Source organism: Gobio gobio, assembly GCF_949357685.1.
Source record: "Gobio gobio genome assembly, chromosome: 12".
NCBI lineage: Eukaryota > Metazoa > Chordata > Actinopteri > Cypriniformes > Gobionidae > Gobio > Gobio gobio.
In genome coordinates, this window is record NC_137105.1 from 42748056 (window position 1) to 42772274 (window position 24219).

The 24219-nt window shown below is 38.6% G+C and overlaps 1 protein-coding gene across 1 annotated transcript in view; it reads left to right on the forward strand.

The window, feature by feature from the left end:
• Nucleotides 1-24219, forward strand: part of rhoj (ras homolog family member J) — a 29576-nt gene continuing 5357 nt past the window's right edge. The window contains exons 1-4 of the mRNA XM_079831659.1: nucleotides 1-684; nucleotides 15966-16024; nucleotides 23384-23548; nucleotides 23916-24011. Of these exons, the coding sequence (XP_079687785.1) occupies nucleotides 471-684; nucleotides 15966-16024; nucleotides 23384-23548; nucleotides 23916-24011 (534 nt within the window). The 5' untranslated portion in view covers nucleotides 1-470. The remainder of the gene's footprint in view (nucleotides 685-15965; nucleotides 16025-23383; nucleotides 23549-23915; nucleotides 24012-24219) is intronic.

Consider the following 24219-nt stretch of genomic DNA (forward strand, 5'->3'; position numbering starts at 1 on the left):
GTCTGAGTGGGCTGCGGACAGAGCCCCTATTGTTCCCAGCCCACTCCTGCCTAATATGGAATTCGCAAGGAAACCAATGATTTCCTGACACTGACGATGCGTAGCCGCGTAGGGGCGAATGTGGAAAGCTGTTTGGAGTATGAAGGGAGTAGCTAATACAGGGTCACCGCCATGGCTTTTGAATTGGTTTCGTCGTGGGACCTGCAAAATGTAAAATAACGGTATGCAAGTTGTAGGAGTTACCGCGAGTTTTCACGAAACTGCAGTCGATGGCGCCGGATTGTTTCGGAAGCGCGAGCTAAAGCGTGGGTCACCTACTTGACGGATTTGCCTGCGTCCCGTACACGTAAACTCGAGTGTTTAAACCGGTCGAGCGAAGATTAACGTCTCAAAGATTGATATTTCTGTCGAGCGAAGACTTGGCTACCTGTGGTGAATATAGTTTCTGGACTTGTCCAACTAACGTTATCATGCCTACTCTCAGCTCGAAAAGTAGGCAGAATGCGGTGGAAGCGGGTGAGGATGGAGGCAGTCACAGCAATCCTATCGATACTACGACCAAGAAGATGTTGAAGTGTGTTGTGGTCGGCGATGGAGCGGTGGGAAAAACCTGTTTGCTGATGAGTTACGCAAATGATGCTTTTCCCGAGGAATATGTGCCAACTGTATTCGATCACTACGCAGGTAAGATGGTTCCCAGCTCAAATCATTTAATTGGAATTCCTGTTTATGAAGTGCACTTTACAGTATGTCTACCTAATCCTGTCAACCCCCTACAGTCGGGTAGGGGACGGTCCCAAGAATAGCTTTCTGAACGAGGAGATATCAACTGCCAGAGCGAGGACTGCAGGGCCGACAGACTAAAAAGTACAAACGGGGTACGAATAGTTTAGGGTCTGACCCTGCTAATTTAAGTTAATCAAAAATGATACGCTATTATACTTAAGGAAATTAAAAAAAGTATTATCTTCATTTAAAAATATAACGTTACATACATTTCAACAGTGTTGTTAATTAACACGATTTAAATAGATGCTTGCAAACTTCCAAGTTGAGGTGGGGGAAAAATTGGTAACCATAGCAACAGTACGTACTCGAGCGCTTTGCTTTCGAATTATTAAGCAATATTACTAACAAAAATATAGAAGTGAACTTCTTTCAAGTAAGTTAGTCTCCGTTTAACGTAACTTTACTCTTCTAGGGACGTTAAATTACAATTTATGTTCCGCGATACGGGTAAATAGTAGCGAGCTGCATGAAAGCTCGAGTGGCGCAACCTGTTGATCACTAAAGCTGACGAAATCGTTGTGAATACTGTCTGTATGCATCATATCTTTGTGGAACCACAGAGGAAAACAAATGTGTTGCAATCCATTAAGTTCGCCATATATTACGTCTTTTTCTCATTCTCTCTGACTAGCACGCGTACACGAACGCACATTGGTTTCTCAATCTCTGCAGAGGAAAGCCCCCATGACACATGCATGCTCTGAGAATCCTATGAGGGTCAAGTCCTAATTACACAGTGGCAGACAGGTCAGCTTCAACATCCTCTGAGAGTGGCACTGCTCCGTGAGAACAGCAGGGCATTTCCCTCATAAATACACTTCTTGAAAGAACTTATAGGAAGAAATATTACAAACAATATCTCTTACTATCAGTTGTCCCCAATCAGTTCTCCCACACTCTCCAGCTGAAAATTCGCATGTTAACACTTTTAAAGTGTGGAGTGCTACAAAAGTAGACCTTCCCAATGCAAAGCGTGGCTTTTTCCACCTTCATTTGGTGTTATTAGCAGTGGGAAATATTATCATTTTTACAGACTAGAGAGAAAAAGGGAGGACACGGTTTGTACAATCTCTTATTCCGCATCTTCATAATGTAAAAGTCTTTGTGAAAAAAAAAGAAAATCTTTATGGCTCTCTTTGTGAGAGTTCTTTTATTGGCTTAAAAATCTTAAAATAGATGTAGTCAAAGGATTTTCTTTCCCTTTTTCCTTCTTTCTAATGTGCTGTTTGATCAAATAAGGCATGTTTATCTGGGCTGTGCCAAAAAGAAGAACTCTTTTCCTTTTTATGAGATTTTAATAGTATCCTGTGTTGTAATTTTCTCCAGCTGGTCAGTGCAGGCTCAGGACATAAAGACAGACTGAACTGATTCAAGGAGTGAGTAAAGCTTTTAAACTCTTGGGAGTTGAATGAGGTGGAAATATTTTCAAGGAATGTAATTCTCGGTCAACTCTTCTGGTTAAATTAAGCTGATGAGTTACGATGAGGGAGGCCGTCCAGAGGACACTTAAATGGATGTTGTCACAGACCAAAAATGTTAACGAAGACGTGTTAATGAAAAATAAGGGGACTGAACAGCGTCTAGCCTTATGTTTTTAAAAGGTGTGTTGAATATTAAATTTTTTCTCGATATCAATATTTTTTACAATACATGGTTATGTTAGTGGTGCATAAATTACACACTTCGCCTCTAAGGAAATGAAACGGTGCTCATAAAAAAAATAGAGGACACATACAGGCATTTTCAGTTGGTTCCATTACAGTGTGCTGGCAAACAAATTGAATTCATGGTATGTAAAATTTAGAAGCACTTAAAAACTTTTTATATCTGGAATGCCGTCCTTACAGTACATGAAAGTAGCAATTCATGTAGGTTTTAATTTTGTAAAACCCTCTTTGTTGTTGAGTGTCCATCAAATACTCTGCTGTTCTATGATGAAGATGAATTAAAAAATTATTTAATGGAATCATTTTATATTGCCTATCCAGAAAGAGGCGTTTTTTGGTATCAGCACTATATAGTTCTTCCATGTATAGAGAGAGTGTTGGCGAAAGGGGAATTGAGAGAGAACAGAGACAATATTCTTCCAGCGCCAATCAATCACTTACATTCATATTATGCCCCACTACTGTCTCCACATTGAGAGAGCATCATAATAAGGTAGCGAATTGTCACATAATGGCTTAATGTCCAGGCTAAAGAGCACAGAGCTCCCATTGTAGGCCACTGAAAGCGTTACTGTGCTGCTATGCTAGAGTTGGTCTTAAATGAAAAACTCTGCATTTATTCCATTCATGCTCCAACAGTAATAGAACAGTTTGCAATAGGAAGCATTGGGACTACTGCAATCAAATTATCAGTGAAAGTATGCATCTTTTTCAAAATGTATAAACTCAAATTGTGATCTGAGCAATCCCAGCAGCATTTGGAGATATTTATATTGTAAATATTAAATACTTATTCCTGTGTTGGCAAAGCTGAATTTTCCGAAGTCATTACTCTAGTGCCTTCAGAAATCATTCTAATATGCTGATTTGCTGTTTAAGAATCATTTATTATTATTATTAAAAGTGTTGTGAAAACCGATACACTAATTTCAGGATTCTTACTCTGGGTTCGGCCCAAATTCCGAGCTCAAAGCCCTCCCCCAGGTTGGTTGTGTTGGTGGCTTAATTTAAACGGTTAGTTCACCCAAAAATGAAAATTCTGTTATTAATTATTCATAATTATTCATAATGAATATGAATATGAATGACAAAGAAATGAAGACATTTTTTATGAAATCAGAGAGGTTTCTGTCCCATCATAGAGATCCAACTTAATCCAGGTTCACACTGTATGATTTTGGCCATGATTTGGTCGTCTGAGACAAATCCTAAAAGATTCCTCTGATCCTACACTCTAAAAAAAAAAAGGTTCTATATGGCAACAAAAATGGTTCTTGGCTTGTAATCATAGGGGAACCTTTTTTAGTGCTATATAGCACCAATTTTGGTGCTTCAGTGGTTCTTCAGAGGTGCTATATAATACCTTAGTCAAAGAACCGCTGAAGAACCACTGAATAACCAAAATTGGTGCTATATAGCACTAAAAAAGGTTCCCCTATGATTACGAGCCAAGAACCATTTTTGGTGCCATATAGAACCTTTTTTTTTTTTAGAGTGTAGGCTAAAATCTAAAGTCTTTGATCGCTAATTGTTCACCTACAGCCAATTAATGACCGTTGCGATCCAATTTTACCTCCAACAAAATTCTGTCAGTGTCAGAAGATTTGGTGCACAGTCCTGCAGTTTGACTTTCCCTACGACGACTTGTCAAATTGCCTTTGTTTTTCAAGATAAACCATGACCAAAATTAACGTTTCTTAGCCACTATTTCATTCCCGCATGTAATGCAGCTCACTGTCACTGAATGGGAAGGGGTTGATGATGTAAAACTTTGGAAAAGTTGTCATGCCTGCATCCATTTTTAACACATCTTGACTGTCATACAGTCTGACATTAATGACAGCTGAGATCCCACAGTGTCTCTGACAAGCAGCAATCGTATAGGACTATTATAAATCGCACAGTGTGCGCCCGGCTTTACACATTCAAGGCCCAAAACAGTTGTAAAGACTTCTTTAAAGTAATTCATGTGACTCCAGTGGGTTAACCTCAATTTCATGAAGTGACGCGAGTGCTTTGTTAGCGCAAAAAACATAGCTATTTACAAAAATATTGATCTGCAACGTGTTCACCAGAGCATCACGGAGCAAACGTGTTGTGTTCAGAGCAGACTCGCGTGCCAACACAACGCACATGCACGAGTGTTCATGAGAGCACCACAGCGCATTTTTTGCGCTCATAAAGCACTCATAAAATTGCTTCATTGCTTCATAAAATTGAGGTTAAACCACTGGAGTCACATGGATTACCAAATATTATATTCATATGGAGTGATCTGACATTATATTCTTTTCACCAGAACCACTATGATTACAGCCTATGAGAGTCAAAGCTCAACCCAAGAGTATGAGGGACTATGGTTTCCGTCAACAAATCCCATGGGATCAGAATTCCCTTGTCCAAAACAAACCAATGACATTCCCGGTCCATGACACAGTGCCTGCTAATGCGTTTGAGATGAGTCATCGTCTAGTGTGGCTCACACTAGACTCCCAACAAAAATCAACTAATCCGCCAATTATATTGCATTGTAGATATTGCCACATGGTCAATACTGAAATGCATACAGCTGTGAAGCTAAAGTGTTTTTTTTTCTTTTAGTCAGGGACAGGATAGGAAAGTAGCAGCTCGTATTTTTTATCCTTGGTTTGGCAGATCTATAAAGCATTTAAGTTCTTTGAAAGTTAGTTTTTTAACTAACTTTATAATTTCACTATAAAGAAGAATATTCTGAGAACTATACAAAATAAAACAATAGCCTATCAGTGTTTATTAATCCATAATAGTTTAATAGTTCAATTAATACTAGGGGTGTCGCAATATACCGGTATTGGCGGTAACCGTGGTATTCAAAGCACGAAATATCGACATCATGTTAATTTAGGGTGTGGCAATAAACCGGTATTGGCGATAACCACAATATTTAAAATGATTAGCCCGTGTTTTTTTTACACAGTGGTTCAGCCATAAAAATAGTTCAGCTTTGTTTTTAATGTCAAGGTAGTTATATTTAATTTAGTTTCTTTATTAAGTTAATTTAGAAAAAAATTTGAGCCATTTTTGTTTGTTAAATTAAAGTTTTGTTTTTTTTAAATAATGACCAAGCGGCCGACAGTGAGTTAACCACTGTTTGATCAATTTAGCCTCTCAAATCAACACTTGACTTGTCTTGCCTATAATAAAATTTATAGATATAAAACAGTTCAAGCATATCACAATGTTAGTTTAAATGTTTACTATCACCACACCACAGTAAAATAGCATTTTTGACAAGCTGAGGCAGAACTGATGCTGCTCGCAACGGCGCTCACAAACGAAACGGGCTATAGCCTACAATCTAACCTAAACATATAAAAAATAAAAAAATCATGCAGGTTGTCTTACCTTACACCTCTCCGCAAAATGAATATAAATCCGATCTTCAATTCCCGTGCTATAGGCTCTGCAAATTCAGTTCACGTCAGCGAAAGAAAAACATTCAAGCTGCATTTAATTCATCAGCTTATTTCAAGATCAAAGGCCGCAATAGGAGAAAGAGGGACCTAAGCACTGGTAAGAGCATTAAGTCTCATTCGTTTTAATGAAGATGATTGTGTTTTTGAGCATCTGAGACTTGGGCTACTTTCAGTTTCACTGGTGGCCGTTTGCGTGTTTGCTTAATGCTTTAGTGATGGCTCATTTGTGGGGATGCGTGTTGCAGTAGCGCCGACTATGCCTATAACACACTCACGCATTTATTTGTAACGATTTGCCAGGAGTAAAATGTTTTTATGTGGTTTAAACAACCAGATGCATTCACGCACCAGTTTCGTCTGAAATGCCATCCAGATCACCTTCTGAATTGATTTCTTTGAGTGATCAGATTTAAATCCACCTCGGAAGAATTTCGGAAGACATTGACTCCTGATGTCTTCACAATATGATAGATATCTGATCAGAGAAAATGAATGAAGTGAACAGGTGTAAAAAGGCCATAACTCTTGCAGCTGCACTGAAGCAACGCTATTGGCTGCTGGCGCGGACTCTAAACACCAGTCAGACGGTTGCGGTATCATGGGCTCGTGTTGTTTCCACCAGTGCAGCACATCTCATAGTTTCTTTTAATTAATCAATGTCTATTTACATAATGTATATTCTTGAATTTGTATTTGCAATCTAGTCATGGCCAATCCTGTTCGTAGCATTTATGTTAATATTTATTCATCATACTGTTGAAATGACAGTATTTTCTCTCTTATTATTTCATAGGGAGCTTCAAAGAAGATGCATGTGCCCTGTGTTTATCAGTATCCAATTATGTTCATTATGTTATGTTCAAAGAAAAACTAAATAAACAAAGTAAAAATTAATTTGATAACTTTTTCCCCCAAGGTTTCTATAGATATCGCGAAATATCGATATCGTGAATTATTTTGGCCACAATAACGTGGTGTGAAATCTAATATCATGACAGCCCTAATTAATAGCAGAAAAGTTCTGTTGAGTTTTGTTCTGGTTAAAGACGTATTTTATGTAGGGACGCACCGAATCCAGGATTCGGATTCGGTCGAATATTGGGCTTTTTGACGGGGTTCGGTTTCTGCCAAACCTTAGAATTTTTTCCACCGAACCGAACCCTAGGCTTGCAATACGCATGCTATGCTGGTCGACGTAATGATGCCGGCGTTGATTACGGGAAGGTGTTTACTAGTGTTTACCTTGCGAGCAGGGACTTTCAGAGGGGGAAATATGTACCTGGGACTAGGGCTGTAACGATTTGCCCAAAAATAAAAACCTCGATTAATAGAACATTTTACCTCGATTACGATTAATGAAAGATTATTTTTTTTATTTTTTTTATTTTTTTTGCCCTCATAAGGTTGAGTAAGTTCACTGATAAGGTTTGTACTGTAAATATGTTCTACATATTTATATATAGAACAGGTGGATTTTTTTTTTTCTAATGAAAAAGTGCATTTCTTTGTGATTTTAAAATACTTGAAGGAAACGGTTCACTTTCAGCAGTTATTGTCTATGGGGCAGATTTCTGTTTGTTGTACATCAGATACAGATAAATTAACACAGTAGGCCTACATTACATTTATCTGAATGCATTAATGAGAGAGTGATTGTGTGTGTGAATTACTCTTACTGTCTCTATTCATTATGAAGCTAGGGTTTGTACTTACTTCAAAGGTATTAAAATATATGCCTATAACGGTTGAGTTTCTAAGCTACTTTAGTGACTTTACTTTAGTCACAGGACAGCATTGAGACAGCGTTTCTGCGCGCGATCTTCACGTGATGTGCGAGCTTCTTTCTGAGTGTTCGTTTGTCACAATATATCAGGCATTAGTTCAACATAATACACATCTGATGGCGAAACTCGCTTTAATGTTCAAACTGGCAGGGCTTAAACCACATACAAATTACACACTTTGTAAGGACGTAGGTGAAAGAGGTCTACCTTCAGGGTCAGAGACGCGACACGGCTTGGCTTTCTGTCACAGAAAAAGCTGAGCACTGAACGGATACGTTTTCCGTATTGTTGTTTTTGAATAGTGCACAATCGCTTTAAATGTTGAAACTGGCAAGCCTTTAAACGCATGTACTTGACAAACTTTATTAGCACGAAAGTGAAAGTGATCTGGCTTCAGGGCTTGCGCGTGCCGTCTGTGTGTGTGTGTGTGTGCGAGCGCGTCAGCGGTAGGCTATATGAAGAACGGCAATTAACTGACCTGTATAAACGGTGTAAAACATGCAGTTACTATAGTGATTCTGAGCATCTATAAACACAGATAACTGCTCCTGCATCTCTCTGTGCCTGCAAACTGCACTCGATGTGACTGACGGGGCGGAGTCACGTGAAAACCGAAATAACCGACATGGGAAAAATATGTCGGTTAGAGGTTCTGAATGTCGGTTTCGGTTATTTTTCAATTAATCGTACAGCCCTACCTGGGACTTCATTTAGACCCTGGTTCCAGCGGTCGAAGCACACCAAGTACCAGCCCAAAGTCCCTAGTTCCTGGGGAAAGTTCCTGCGGTGGAAACGCGGGTTAAGTCGACCGTTAGAATGCAGGCTGTGAGAAAGTGAAAATGGAACTCATGAACAGAAAACGTGTTGTTTGCCAGTACTTTAAGTCAAAAGAAGGCGATTCAAGTCGAGCCACCTGTTCAATTTGCAATGCCGATTTCTCATGGTGGCAAGGACCCTAAACAATAGCCACTGTTAAAACATTTGCATATGAAACATCCGAAAGAATACGAGTTGTGCATGAGGGAATCTACAGACAGCAGCCAAAATGCAGCAACTTCAGGTACGGCAAAGGAAGACAGTCATCCTGGAATAATGTTGCCTACTCTTTTTTTTACAGTTAAAATAAAATAAAATTATAAATACACTGCTGTGTTTACTTCATTAATGTGTTTACTGTTATAATGGACTGAGGATGGGAGTAGGATTCGGTATTCGGTTTCGGCAGAATCTTAACCAGTGGATTTGGTATTCGGCCGAATCACAAAAATCTCGGTTCATCCCTAATTTTATGATTTGCTGCCTATGATATCCCATAATCCTATGCATGTGGTTTGATGGTTAGTGGTATGAACATGCCAGATTTGGTTAGTGGTTGGTTGGTGGAAAAAGCAAAAGTTGAAAATGATTTGAGTGGCTGAAAGAAGTAAACCTCCTTTTGAACTTGTCACTTCTACTTAGTGGTAAATGTTTACTTGATTATGTCTAAAGCTCACTTGAATTTGTTCTAAATAATTTCATTATTTCCTCTGTTGAACACAAAATAAGAATGTTTCAACTGTTTTGTCCATAACAGTAATTTTTTTTTCTGTACTACAGAAGACTGAAGATTACAGAATTTTTGGGTAAACTGTCCCTTCAAGTAATATTATAAATGTCAATATTTCTGAGTGTAGAACGAGATAGTTCCTAAATAAGTAATTCAATAAAAGCTGTGTGGTTGAGCTTGTTTAAGTTTCTTTTTGCTGAGTGGAAGTACTGTCACAAACCATTCATCTTATTACGAGTGCTGTGTAAGAGCCTTACAAATTCTTTTGGCTTCAGAACGCAAGATTAATCACATTAATGCCTTTTATTTTACTTATGCTATGCAAAATGAGTAGATTATGTACACTTCAATCCTCTGGCAAGCACAGTTCTTCAGCTACAGGAATTAAAATTGCGATAAAACCCTGTGGCTTATTTTGGACTCTGACCCACCAATGCCTTCAAAGAAATACTAGCCGTACAAGCTTCTTTAGAAATCACACTTCAGGAATGCCAACCACTCGAAAAACATACAAACCCCGCACTGCAAGCACATACTGGATATATTTGGCATGTCGACGTAAAGGTTTTGCTTCTTGGTCGAAGAGCAGATCTTATAGTATACTGCATAGGAAATTATGTGGATACAGTATTTACAAGTCCTAGTAAACATGATTTACAAGAAGAATATCTATCTTTTCAAACTTTTTTTTAACGGATTTGTTAAGGTCAACATTTAGAGTTAATTTGGACCAATTCTGCTTTTCTAATTAAATTACATTTCAAATCATTTTAATTCTATACTTCTTTACATTCAAATTTGAAATGCAATTCTGCAATGGAATACAATTCTGAACTGGAATTTTCTTTTCTCTTCTCAATCGCTTTGGCACAATTATCAAATTTCTCTTAAAACAATAGTTAAATAGTTCAATCAAAACCAGTAATAGATACCAGAAAAAATCTGTTTATTTCTGTTCTGGTTTTGAAGATGTATTTTTATTATTTGTTGCCTGTGATATCCCATAATCATATTTATGTTTTTTTATGGTTAGCAGTATGAACATGCCGGATTTGGTTAGCGGTTGGTTGGTGGAAAGAACAAAAGTTGAAAGTGGTTGAAAGAAGCAAACCTCCTTTTGAACTTGTCACTTCTACATTTCGAATAATTTTAATTCTACTTTGCTACATTCAAATTTGAATTGCAATTCTGCAATGAAATACAATTCTGAACTGGAAATTTAATTTTTCTTCTCAATCGCTTTGCCACAATTCTCAAATTTTTCTCAAAACAATAAGTTCAGATTAGTTTTTCTAATTTGTTTAAGCAAATTACTTGAGGAGTGGATTTAAATTCACTCTTCACAACAGTTTTCCATCATGTGAGCCATCTCATACAAAATGATTCATTCAGTTATCAAAATCTGGACAGTGTCAACAACAATTTCATTTGTAAATACAGTGGCGAGAACAAGAATTTGATACACTGCAGATTTTGCAGGTTTGCCGACTTACAAAGCATGTAGAGGTCTTTCATTTTTATCATAGGTACACTTCAACTTTTTAATTAATTAATTAATTAATTAATTAATTAATTAATTAATTAGCATTTTATTGCATGACATAAGTATTTGATCACCTACCAACCAGTAAAAATTCCAGCTCTCACAGACCTGTTAAGAAGCCCTCCTGTTCTCCACTCATTACCTGTATTAACTGCACCTGTTTGAACTTGTTACCTGTATAAAAGACACCTGTCCACACACTCAATCAAACAGACTCCAACCTCTCCACAATGGCCAAGACCAGAGAGCTGTGTAAAGACATCAGGGATAAAATTGTAGACCTGCACAAGGCTGGGATGGGCTACAGGACAATAGGCAAGCAGCTTGGTGAGAAGGCAACAACTGTTGGCGCAATTATTAGAAAATGGAAGAAGTTCAAGATGACGGTCAATCTCCCTCGGTCTGGGGCACCATGCAAGATCTCACCTGGTGGGGCATCAATGATCATGAGGAAGGTGAGGGATCAGACCAGAACTACACGGCAGGACCTGGTCAATGACCTGAAGAGAGCTGGGACCACAGTCTCAAAGAAAACCATTAGTAACACACTATGCCGTCATGGATTAAAATCCTGCTACGCACACAAGGCCCCCTGCTCAAGCCAGCGCATGTCCAGGCCCGTCTGAAGTTTGCCAATGACAATCTGGATGATCCAGAGGAGGAATGGGAGAAGGTCATGTGGTCTGATGAGACAAAAATAGAGCTTTTTGGTCTAAACTCCACTTGCTCGCTGGAGGAAGAAGGATGAGTACAACCCCAAGAACACCATCCCAACCATGAAGCATGGAGGTGGAAACATCATTCTTTGGGGATGCTTTTCTGCAAAAGGGACAGGATGACTGCACCGTATTGAGGGGAGGATGGATGGGGCCATGTATTGCGAGATCTTGGCCAACAACCTCCTTCCCTCAGTAAGAGCATTGAAGATGGGTCGTGGCTGGGTTTTCCAGCATGACAACGACCTGAAACACACAGCCAGGGCAACTAAGGAGTGGCTCCTTAAGAAGCATCTCAATGTGCTGGAGTGGCCTAGCCAGTCTCCAGACCTGAACCCAATAGAAAATCTTTGGAGGGAGCTGAAAGTCCGTATTGCCCAGCGACAGCCCCAAAACCTGAAGGATATGGAGAAGGTCTGTATGGAGGTATGAAGTTCTGCTTTTCTGATGTATCAAATACTTATGTCATGCAATAAAATGCAAATTAATAACTTAAAAATCATACATTGTGATTTTCTGGATTTTTGTTTTAGTTTCCGCCACTAACAGTTGAAGTGTACCAATGATAAAAATTACAGACTTCTACCTGCTTTTTAAGTGGGCAAACCTGTAAAATCGGCAGTGTATCAAATACGTGTTCTCCCCACTGTAATGGTCAAATGGCCATGGTGAAAAAAACGTATCATTTTGGTGGCATTTGCCAATTTACTGACAAAGAACTTGAATATTTTGGGTAAGTTGCTACATTCCATGTTAAGACCGTTTCAAAAAACGAGCCAAAGCAATTGATAACTTTTTTGAGGCATTCTAAGTTCAATTCTGAATGATGCACAACACGCTGATTACCAGATTCCATTTTAGACACCAATACATTTATTTCTAAAAGACCATTTTATGGGAAATTTGCTGGATTGGAAGATGGACAACAGTCCACCATGAAAGAATGGGTGTCATTTGCGATTGAGCAGTGAAAGCAGCTACAGTAAATGGTTAGCGCTTGAGACCTAATGCATCTGTGCTGGAATGGAAAGTGTCTAAATTAAATTTGCAGTCTCTTGCTATTACCATGTGAGTACCTTTACAATTCGTTGTACTGTTCTCATGGGCTGAAGCTCTTGAATGCAGATAGTGGATGACTCCAATGTCGCAGGCCAGTCTGTGAAAGAGAAAAGAGATGAGAAAGTTGAGGCCCGGAAGGATGTAGATGCTTCTGACGCCCCAAATCACGTTTCACAACTGTGGGTTAGGCTTGAATGAGACATTGATTTTTCTCCAGGCCACAGAATGGGGGCTGGGGATTGCCGAGAGCTTGAGCCTCATGGGGAAAAGCAGCTGACCGGAGAGAACAGCTGAGAGCCTGATTCACAGTCACTAAACCTTCTTTGTCTCCACCGACCTGTATTTTCTTTACCGCAGCTGCTACTTCTCTCAAACTTTCACCCTAGCCTTGTTTTGTATTAGTAGTTCTCATTTACAGGTAAAGAAAGAGTCAGCGAATCAATAAGTGAGGTAAAGCTTGTTTATGTGCATTTGCTCTTAGTTTACACTCCTTATTTAGCCCGGCCCCAGAAGGGAAAGAGAATCGTGCTGGTAAAAAGACTTGCCAGGGACAGCTGATACGCAGCGGCAGACTCAAGGCCACTGTTTCAGGTTCATCTTCACAGTCTACAGGGAAAGAACTTCTAAGCACATCTAAACAAAACACAGCTTGGCTAGATTCCCACAGCTGCAATGCCTCGCCCCTTTCTTTCAGAAAAACACCACCCTGGAGGTTCTTGCATACGACGGTCCACGTGGCTCCTCAGTGACCCGTATTGAAGCTACGCTAGGAACATTAGGGCTAGTGTTGCTTTGAATTTATGTCTCGTCTCCTGTCACATGCATGTTCTGTTTTGTGATTTAGTTGTCTTTGTGTTGGAGTAAGTTTGTAATTGCTTCTAGTTTACTAATTATTTATGTCCTCCTGGTCCCCTGCCTGTTTGTTTCTATGGTTACAGATGGATTTGAGTCCTCAGTTCAGGTGTGTTTCGTTAATCATCTCGTTTGCTCCTTTGTTTGCCCGTCTACTTAAGCCCTCACTTTCTGTTAGCCCCTTGTCTAGCATTGATGTTGTTTGTTGTTTCTTTCTCCTGTGTAGCCCCGTGAGTTTATAATTAAAGACTGTTTCAAGGATCCCTTGCCTTTGTGAGCCATCTACTACAGCCAACCGTGACATCCCCAGTGTTGAGCACATGATTGCTAAAATTAGCATTGGAATTAGCAATCGCTTAAAGCGGTGTAAGATACGACTGAAAATTTCATTTGAATTTTAAACGGGGTGCATAGTCTCTTGTAATCATAATTTATGAAACAAACATGCCCTGTCAAGTGAAGCAAGTAACATTGCTTCAGCTAGAGTAAGCACTTCTTTAGGTCTTCAAGGATTTCATATTTGTTTATGACTGACTAGGTCTGTTATGCAATCAATATACGCTATATTGCCAAAAGTTTTGGGACACCTGCCTTTACATGCACATGAACTTAAATGACATCCCATTCTTAATTCGTAGGGTTTAATATGGAGTTGGTCCACCCTTTGCTGCTGTAACAGCTTCAACTCTTCTGGGAAGGCTTTCCACAAGGTTTAGGAGTGAGTTTATGGGACTTTTCTTCTAGAAGTGCATTTGTGAGGTCAGGCACTGATGTTGGGTGAGAAGGCCTGGCTCGCAGTCTCCAATTCTTCCCAAAGGTGTTCTATCGGGTTGGGGTCAGGACTCTGCAGTCCAGTCAAGTTCCTCCACACCAAACTCGCTCCTCCATGTCTTTATGGACCTTGCTTTGTGCACTGGTGCGCAGTCATGTTGGAACAGGGAAGGGGACATCCCCAAACTGTTCCCACAATGTTGGGAGCATGAAATTGGCCAAAATGTCTTGGTATGCTGAAGCATTAAGAGTTCCTTTCACTGGAACTAAGGGGCCAAGCCTAACCCCTGAAAAACAACCCCACACCATAATCCCCCCTCCACCAAACTTTACACTCGGCACAATGCAGTCAGGCAAGTACCGTTCTCCTGGCAACCGCCAAACCCAGACGCATCCATCGGATTGCCAGACAGAGAAGCGTGATTGGTCACTCCAGAGAACACGTCTCCACTGCTCTAGAGTCCAGTGGCGGCGTGCCTCACACCACTGCATCCGACGCCATGGAAACCCCTTCCATGAAGCTAATCTGAAGGCCACACAAAGTTTGGAGGTCTGTAGCTGTTGACTCTGCATGCGCTGACCCCCCTCTGTGATTTTATTGACCCCGCTCTGTGCTGTTGTCCCCAATTGTTCCATTTTGTTATAATACCACTAATAGTTTACTGTGGAATATTTTGTAGTGAGGAAATTTCATAGGTGGCAACCTATCACGGTACCACGCTTGAATTCACTGAGCTCCTGAGAGCGACCCATTCTTTCACAAATGTTTGTTGCAGCATCTGCATGCCTAGGTTCTTGATTTTATACACCTGTGGCCATTGAAGTGATTGGAACACTTGAATTCAATGATTTGAAGGGGTGTCCCAATACGTTCGGCAATACAGTGTATCAATTTTAGAAAGTGTTTCCTGTTTGGTGAACTAATCAACTTTTCTCATAATAAAATATTGTGAAAGTCGTTGACGTTACTTTCTTTATCCCTCCTTGAGAAAGATGAAATAAAAGATTAATTCCCTCAAAATTGCTTAACGTCAAGGAATGTTGGAGAGGTTGTCTGTCTTTTCCAGAAGTTTCTTGACTCATCCAGGCAGCTAGAGCTATAGTTTGCAGGATGTTCTGTTTGGTTCTGTCCTTAATTTTCATGACAGGAAGGTGGTTGGAAGCATTCATGGGTATCTGGCTCAGTACAGTTGGTGGGTTATTAAAAATTGGGTCAAATCCTGAGCATTAATTATGCCATCCCAGGCATCAGTATTTCATATAATCATGGTGCCGCTGTCACTCTTTTCAGCATTTCTCTTAGCCTCTCTTTCTTCCTTTCTTCTCTCACACACATTCCTTTAAAGTTAATCAGCCTTACCACTACGTGCTCTAAACGTCGAGTTAGAGAAGAGTGTGGACACAGTGGATAGTATCTGCAGGTTGTTTGATACCTCAGTGAAACGTCGAGTCCAGCTGTTCTCCTGTTCTCAGCAGTGTCTTTCATCTGGGTTTTTTTCCTTTTACTTGAGTCAACACAGCCGTTCTCTCCCCCTCATCACCCACAACACAGAATGAAATATGTACGCACGCACACACACCGCTCTTCCCTCCCTGTTTTCCAAAACCGGTCACCCCTTGCTGTTGACAGCTGCCCTGTTCCAAATCAACCTCCGTTCCCACCCACAACCAAACAGCAGGCCCAGAGTTCTGGAAGTACTTCAGAGGGATGGGATACGGGATGTGTTTTACAGATTGTTCTTCTTACATGTATAATGAATCTGTTTTGTTTTGTTTTTTACAGTGAATGTAACAGTATCTGGGAGGCAGCACTTACTGGGATTGTACGATACTGCTGGACAAGTAAGTTAATGCTTCTGAGGTCTATATAACACCAATTGCCCATCTGCTTAAAGGGTTAGTTCACCCAAAAATGAAAATTCTGTCATTAATTACTTACCCTCATGTCGTTCGACACCCGTAAGACCTCCGTTCATCTTCGGAACAGAAATGAAGATATTTTAGTTGAAATCTGATGGCTCTGAAAGGCCTCCATTGGCACAATGGTACGGTTCACTCTCAAGACCCTTAAATGGTACTAAAGACGTCGTTACAAAGTCCATCTCACTACAGTGGTTCTAAAATAACTTTATGAATCGGCGACAATAGTTTTTGTGCGCAAAAAAACCCTAAATAACGACTTACATAGTGATGACGATTTCAAAACACAGCATCATGAAGCTTCGAAGCGTTATGAATCAGTGAGTCGAATCATGATTCGGATCGCGTGTCAAACTGCTGAAATTTGGCGATTCAAACCGCTGATTCGACTTGCTGATTCATAACGCTTTGAAGCTTCATGATGCCTTGTTTTGAAATCGTCATCACTATGTAAGTCGTTATTTAGGGGGTTTTTTCGCACAAAAACTATTATCGCCGATTCATAAAGTTATTTTAGAACCACTGTAGTGAGATGGACTTTGTAACGACGTCTTTAGTACCTTTTAAGGGTCTTGAGAGTGAACCGTACCATTGTGCCAATGGAGGCCTTTCAGAGCCATCAGATTTCAACTAAAATATCTTCATTTCTGTTCCGAAGATGAACGGAGGTCTGACGGGTGTCGAACGACATGAGGGTAAGTAATTAATGACAGAATTTTCATTTTTGGGTGAACTAACCCTTTAACAACCTGAGTAATGGCCCGTTCACACCAAGAACAATAACTGTTATCATCCACACCAATGGAAAATGACAGTATGTTTATATGTAAGAAGTCCGGCATACGTCACCAAAGAGAATTCTGTCAATTTACAGGAAAAGACTAAAGGCTGATTTATACTTCGCTGTATCCTCTACGCCGCAAGTTACGTGTTGGTTTTCATTTATACTTCTGCGTTGTTGTCCGCGTCAATGTGCAAATACACATGCAGACTGCTATCTCCACCGGCATGTTGATGGTGTAACCCACAGTATCAAAGCAAAAGCCGAAGAAGAAGCAGCTTGTTGTGTACATTGTTGGAGTAGCAGCAGCAGTGATGGCGGCAAATAGATAGCAACTTTTCTTGCAGCTCGAGTTGTTGTATCTAATACAAATTTAGCATCTCTAGTTGATTAGTAGAGTTACATAAGAGGCGATCTGGCGCTGGAATGCGTTTCTGAAATCATGCCGAGTGCTCGTGGCGCTGTTTTCAGTATCGGTGGCTCGTAGGGCTGTCAACGAATATTCTAAATTCGAATATATATTCGAATAGTTTTTAAAAAACGAATTTCGAAGGTGAAAATTAATATTCGAATAAATAAAAAAATGTGGGGGAAAAAAACGCCCGCGGTAGTAGAGGCGTGGCTGTCTGCTTTGCGAGTGGGCGCTAGCGCGCCTGAAGCCTTGTGTACTTTGGCCTGTCTCCGCAGCGCGAGCCTCCGCTGACTGTGCGCGCTCCTCCCCAAACGGACGAGGTGTTTATATTTGACGCGCTCGCCGTTGTGCTTTTCTTTGAAACGACAGATGGTGACTCGGAGTAATTGTTCTATAAACTATCAGGAAAAGCGTCGAGAAGAAGTGGGCTAATGTGTGCACAGGTGACGATATTAATTTTAGTACACTACACCGAAAACCACACTACAAAAGAATCATGTAAAACAGATCAAAATAAACCTTGATATTACTTTTGACATGAGAACAAAATGTATGTAGAAATGTAACGTTAACTTGTACAACTCAATTTATGATATCTAAATGTTTCCTAATTTCACTAAACACTTTAGTGAGTTTTCACTTAGTTTCGTGAACTTTTCTTTATTAAACGGGCATTTTTATGCTCTTGTAGGCTCGTTTTGTAAATATAAGCAACTAATTTGTATGTGCAAACTGGACCAGCCTTACTTTGCATCGCCCGCCACAAGCTCTCTGTCTGCAACACGACAAGAGGCCATAACGGAGAAATTAATTTTGTTCATTTGTAAGGACATGAGAGCGATCAGTGTGGTGGATGGGGCAGGCTGGAGTTCTGTCAAGCAATGGAACAGGTACTGACTGAAGAGATATTGCATGAATAAAGGATAAATGCACTGCTGCCACTGGTTTGATTATTTACCGTTTCATGTCAAGGAAAAATTCCATGTTTACCACAGCACAGCTCGCTCGGAGCGTTCAATAATATGCTGTAAAACTTAAATTAATATTTGTTTCAATCACTGAATGAAGCCTGCTATATTTGGGACAAGAGTCACGACCTTAAATTGCTTGCACAAAACTCTTGATCAGCCTCAAAATGTATTTGTTCATTTAACCCGTTATGCACAGAGACGGTGAGGGCGAGAGAGAGTGAGGTCTGCGGTCTTAGCCATTAGTTGATTTACTTGTTTTTGTGTAGGAAATACGTTGTCAAATATGTTTAAACTTAAATAGACTACCTATATAAGTAGTTATGTCTCTTTGTATTCATTTGTCCTGTTATTGACGTAATGCATTGATAAAATGCGCAACCAGATGTTCGAATAGTTCGAATATTCATGCTTTTTTTTAGAGGGAATATTCGAACGTCATTTATGAGCAATTTTGACAGCCCTAGTGGCTCGTGCACAGACAATCGCTTCAATTGCTTGCTGTTGCGGAGACTTTGTTGGTTCCGTTGAAATCACAAAACGAAATGCACCCAAATGTGTCCCTGTTCTTGTATACAATCACTGATTAACATCTTTGGTTTTAATGAGAAAATAAATCAACTATACACAGCGGATCTATGCATTTATTCACTAACATAAAGAATCTCTGGACTACAAAATATTGTGTTATTTATAAATGTAAGGGTGAAACTATCATCCCATTTCTGGACACACACACACTCCTATCTCCGGTCTGCATAAAATTGACGCGTTGTTAAATTTTTGGCTACGCGTGCAACACACAGCCTACTACATAGCAATGGCGTACACTCGATGCAGAAGTATAAATTGGGCTTAAGTTATGATATTTTTATTAAAATTATGAGGTCCAAAAAAATTTATTCACAATAAGATCTATATCATGCATTTCAAATCTTTTCGACCTCAAACCTTATTCATGCAGTAGCAAAACCTCAAAAAGACTGACTGCACTCAATGCATTTCAACTCATTCAGACATTCATTATGTTACCAAATATCAACCGAATATAGCCAAATAAAAACCGACATGGCACAAAACAAATTGATGTTAACTTCAACCTTCCTTACTAAATAGTCTAATTTCATTATGCAAGAAATGGCACAGGGGATTCACATTGATACTAAGTGGCGTTGTGGCATCGAATCACTCTGAATTTAAGCTCTTTTTGCATTACAGTCACGTTTAATGGCAGAATTTACAGCCTGTTTTGAATAATGTTGTAAATAAAGCTGCAAGCAGTGACTTGAAATTACAACAAACCACAGGCTGGGTTGTTTTTATCACTGTCAGCCCACCATAATGACTTTGATTTTGGCTTATTGCTATGATTCTTCAAAAAGAAACTCGCATGACCAGTCAGATACAGCCTGAAGAAATGCATCTAAATCAAAGCCCAGCTGTTTACTTTTCTTGTGTGTCTAAAGTCATCACAGAATCAGCCGTCTCTGCAGTACCCATATTATTGGACCCCAGTTGTTAAGAGTTGCAATCCTGTAACGGATTACAACGTCTGAAACATAAACATAAAGAACTTGTGACTCTTATCCAGTGACTGTAACATCAAAATAAGCCTTACATTCAATGTAGTGTCAGACAAAGTTATTATAGTTCTTATATATATTTATTAGCATGTTTAATTCAAAACTAAAATTGACTTTTTTTATTTAAATTTTAGTTTAAGTTTTATCAGTTTTGTTATATGTGCTTTTGTCATTTTTATTAGTTTTTGCATTTTTAAATATTTCTTTTTAACTTAATTTTCATTTCAGTTTTAGTAATTTTGGTTATTGTTGTGGTTAGTTGACGGCAACATTTATAATTTATGCTTTTTTGTTTCTTTTTTTCGTTTATCTAATATTTTACATTTACATTTATTTAATTACCAAAAATGATTAAAAAAGTTTTTTAAAAAAGTTTTAATTAACAATATCAACACTGGCTTGGTTGTTGTATCATATATCTTTTAAGATAAAAAAATATATATTTAAATAAATATTTAAATAAAAGTTAAGAAACTGGAAATGACACCATTACCAATCCAAAAATAAAAATGTAGCATTTTTGACATTTTTGTAAAGCTGTTACTGAGTTTTGATCATTATAAAAAGCTATTTAAATAGCTATTATATAATCACATACTAATTCTGTTTTCATAATTGATCATTACTGCCATTACTGTCAGCTTGATAAGATTGCCTTTATAAGTAATTATATTACAGCTATAAGGAAAACTCTATTATAAGGACTTGCTGATATTGCACAGAAGGTCGGCATTAATTTAATAAGATGTATGTATGTATGTAAGAGTTTCTTACAGAGCATACATTTGAATAAATAAGGGAATAAACAATTCTTTTATATGCAAAAACATGCAATATGTACAAGGAGAATAGCATTATGTGCATATTTTACAATAGATGTCTAAGATACGGCACTGGTATGAAGTGCTATATGGGTACCAATTTGCATAACAGTATAAATATACATATTCAACAACAATGCACTGAGGGTCACTTTTTTGACTTTTGGTTTTGCCTGAAATTATAAAGAAAGCTAAAGTGTGAGTATTACTATCCAGCATAATTATGTAAATGTTTCTTAGGACCTTTAGCTGTGGCAAGCACAGTATGAGCTGTAATGACGAATGTTTGCTGTGTTTCAGAATTGAACAGACTGACTAATGTAGAGCGCAGCACATCGCTGTATAAATGAAAGTTATATAATTCAGCACATCGACTCCTATAAGCAGTTCACTGATACAGAGGAGCATTTGTGTGATGTCTGGCCCTTCTCGTCTATTGATCACTGACTAAGAGATCAATGGCACTCAAGAAGAACTGACTTTTTTTACAAGATTCTGGCGCTGGTGCAGACTTGTCGTTCGGCACTGACACTTTAAAAGCCTAATGTAAATTATTTATGTTCATTTGCATTTCATAATAAGTGGCAGAATAAAGTCATGCATATAAATGATGCTTAACTTGTAACCAGAACATTACATTTAGTGATTCAGGGTCCTCATTTTTAATATGCATTTTTAAATGGCCAATGTAAAATACTCATACATGACACTTCTTTACACGTAATGGTTTAGTCTGGTGATCCCCAAACATGGGTGTTGGGGTAACAGCTAAGGACCCAGGAGCAGTAGTGAAAAACGAAGACCAAGAGTCAGGAGTGTAATTAATTAAAGAAAAATGTACTGAAGAATAGTTTGCAGTTTCATCAGCAGAAGCCAGCTTCAAGTCTCACAAGGAGTTCTTAGGCCGCGCTCCCTCTACCAGCCTACCCACCTCCACCTATCGTACATACAATTGCTCAACAGTTATACTGTTTTCAAGGTCTAACCACGTCATTACTGCAAGTTGAATGATTCTGATTGGCTCAGAGAAAATGCACAGTCAGTCACGGTAAATTTCCACACAAGGATAGATAGCAGAGCATATCACTAAACTAGGTAGACTAGTTGTCGCCCCATCACTCGAATTAGATCATTGTTGACCTCGGAGGTTGCAGAAAGGCGTCTTCAGGTCTGGTGCCATGTCCATATTCAATATCGGGCCTGCACCGATCATGCAACGCACACACACAAAAGCTCCCTAGAATCACAGCTCTCCCAAGGTTGGAGAGTCTATCTAACTAACTATCAACAAAGCACTTCACCAAAACATGCTGATAACATGTGCTTTTCTCTCAGTGAGAGGTACAGACAATAGTACAATTGTATTCATACAATTCTTTAGGGTTTCAGTAAAAGGAAATATAAAATGAAAGACAAATCCATATTTAATCTCTGGAAGCAGTCACCGCTCCGAGACCAAATACTAACTTGAGAAAATATAAAGGAAGAAACAATCATTGATTTAAGCAAAATCATAACTGGAAAGAATCATTAAAATCATAATTATATAGGAGGATGAATATTGATATTATATATATATATATATATATATATACATAATTATATTGAAGCAGCGGTAGATTCCATAATCTTTCAGGGGTATGTGCATACCAGGTTGTAGTTAAGCCATTTAAACCTATAAAATGAAATTACAATTTGTAAGGCCCTATGATTTCTGCAATGCGGAAAACACGGACGGAACTACAGAATCCAGTCATAAAAATGCTGAATTTCACAGAATTTGTAAAATGTTTGATGAATAAATAAAAAGCACACAAATAGTGAATATAGATGGTGTTTGTGAATATTCTGCATGTCTCTGTGTGAATGGCACAGATGCGCAGTTTCATTTACCCCCCCCACACACACTGAAGCATGCGTGACGCTCGCTGTGTTTTCAGCCTCTGTTGCCTCATTATATGAGAACATGAATGCATGAACTTCATCTCAGCATTTTACAGTTTCATTTGAGAAACTATCGTCATATCACAAATACACAGAAACTCAAAGGTCTTCATGGCAACCTGTCAAAATAAAAGTTTTGTTTAACTTGAAATTGTGACAAATATATGACTGTTGTGATAATCATACTAACACTAATAATAATAATACATTATTTTTAAAACGTAATTTTTTTGTGCAGCACTTTGTATGACGACAAAGTTTGTTTAATTTCATATGCTTAAAAGATACATTAAATTAACGTTTTATGCCTTCATTTGATCGCCAGAAAAGTTAAAATACACAAACACAGCACTAAGAACTGTAATATTGTGAAATATTATTAGACTTGAAAATAAGTATTTTAATATATTTAAAATGTAATTTTTTCCTGTAATTGCGACGCTGAATTGTCAGTAGCCATTATTCCCGTCTTCAGTGTCACATGATCCTTCAGAAATCATACTAATAGGCTGACTTTCTTCTTAAGAAACATTTATTATTATCAATAATGATATTTATACTGTTATGTAAATTGAGCCTGACTGATTGGGTTGTGACTGAAAAAGAGTTGGAAACACTGATTTAGAAGCTTTAACCTTTAACTTAATTATCTGCCCTCTTTATATTATATTTTGTTTTTTCCAAATGATCTTTTGAATCATATTTCGGTTGATAAGATGTCTAAAGCAGGTCTTACTACACTCATCAATTTCATCTTTGTCATTTGTTATAGGAGGATTACAATCAGCTGCGGCCCCTCTCTTACCCCAACACAGACGTCTTTCTCATCTGCTTCTCCGTCGTGAATCCAGCTTCCTATCACAATGTTCAGGAGGAATGGGTACCTGAGCTCAAATCCTGCATGCCTCATGTGCCCTACATCCTCATTGGAACACAGGTGCAACAGTTTCTTATTCAGACAGTGATGTGATTTTTTTTTATTAATAATAATAATAATAATGTTTATATCAGATCAAATAATAATAATTTTTTATTATTATTGGAAATAATTAGTGTTGTTGTTGTTGTATTTATATTATCAGATCAACCATTAATAATATTAATGATAATGATAATAGTAATAATAATAATTATTTATTATTAGATCAAATATTGAGCTTAGTCATCAGATAAAATAAAATAAAAAAAATCTGAATATTTATGAACTGTAGAAAAGATCCCAGAACATTCCGGTATTTTTTAAAGTAAAATACCCAGCATCGGTCTGCAATTTATTTATTGAACTTTTGTTCTGTTTCATTCAGATTGACCTGCGAGATGACCCAAAGACACTGGCACGTCTGCTCCAGATGAAGGAAAAGCCACTGACCTATGAACAAGGCCTCAAACTAGCCCGAGAGGTGATGGGATTTTCATACTTTTGGTGGTTTGGCTTAAGCCGCGTTTCCACTGAAATGACTTGGAACAGTTTATCCCAGGAACACCCCCCCCCCCCCCACCCCTTTTTTTTTGTTGCTGTCTGCATTTCCATCGCGGTCTAATGTAATGAAGATTAGGCAAATTAGTCCGGTGACGCAGGACTGCGCAAGACTTTCCAGTTCCCGCTGG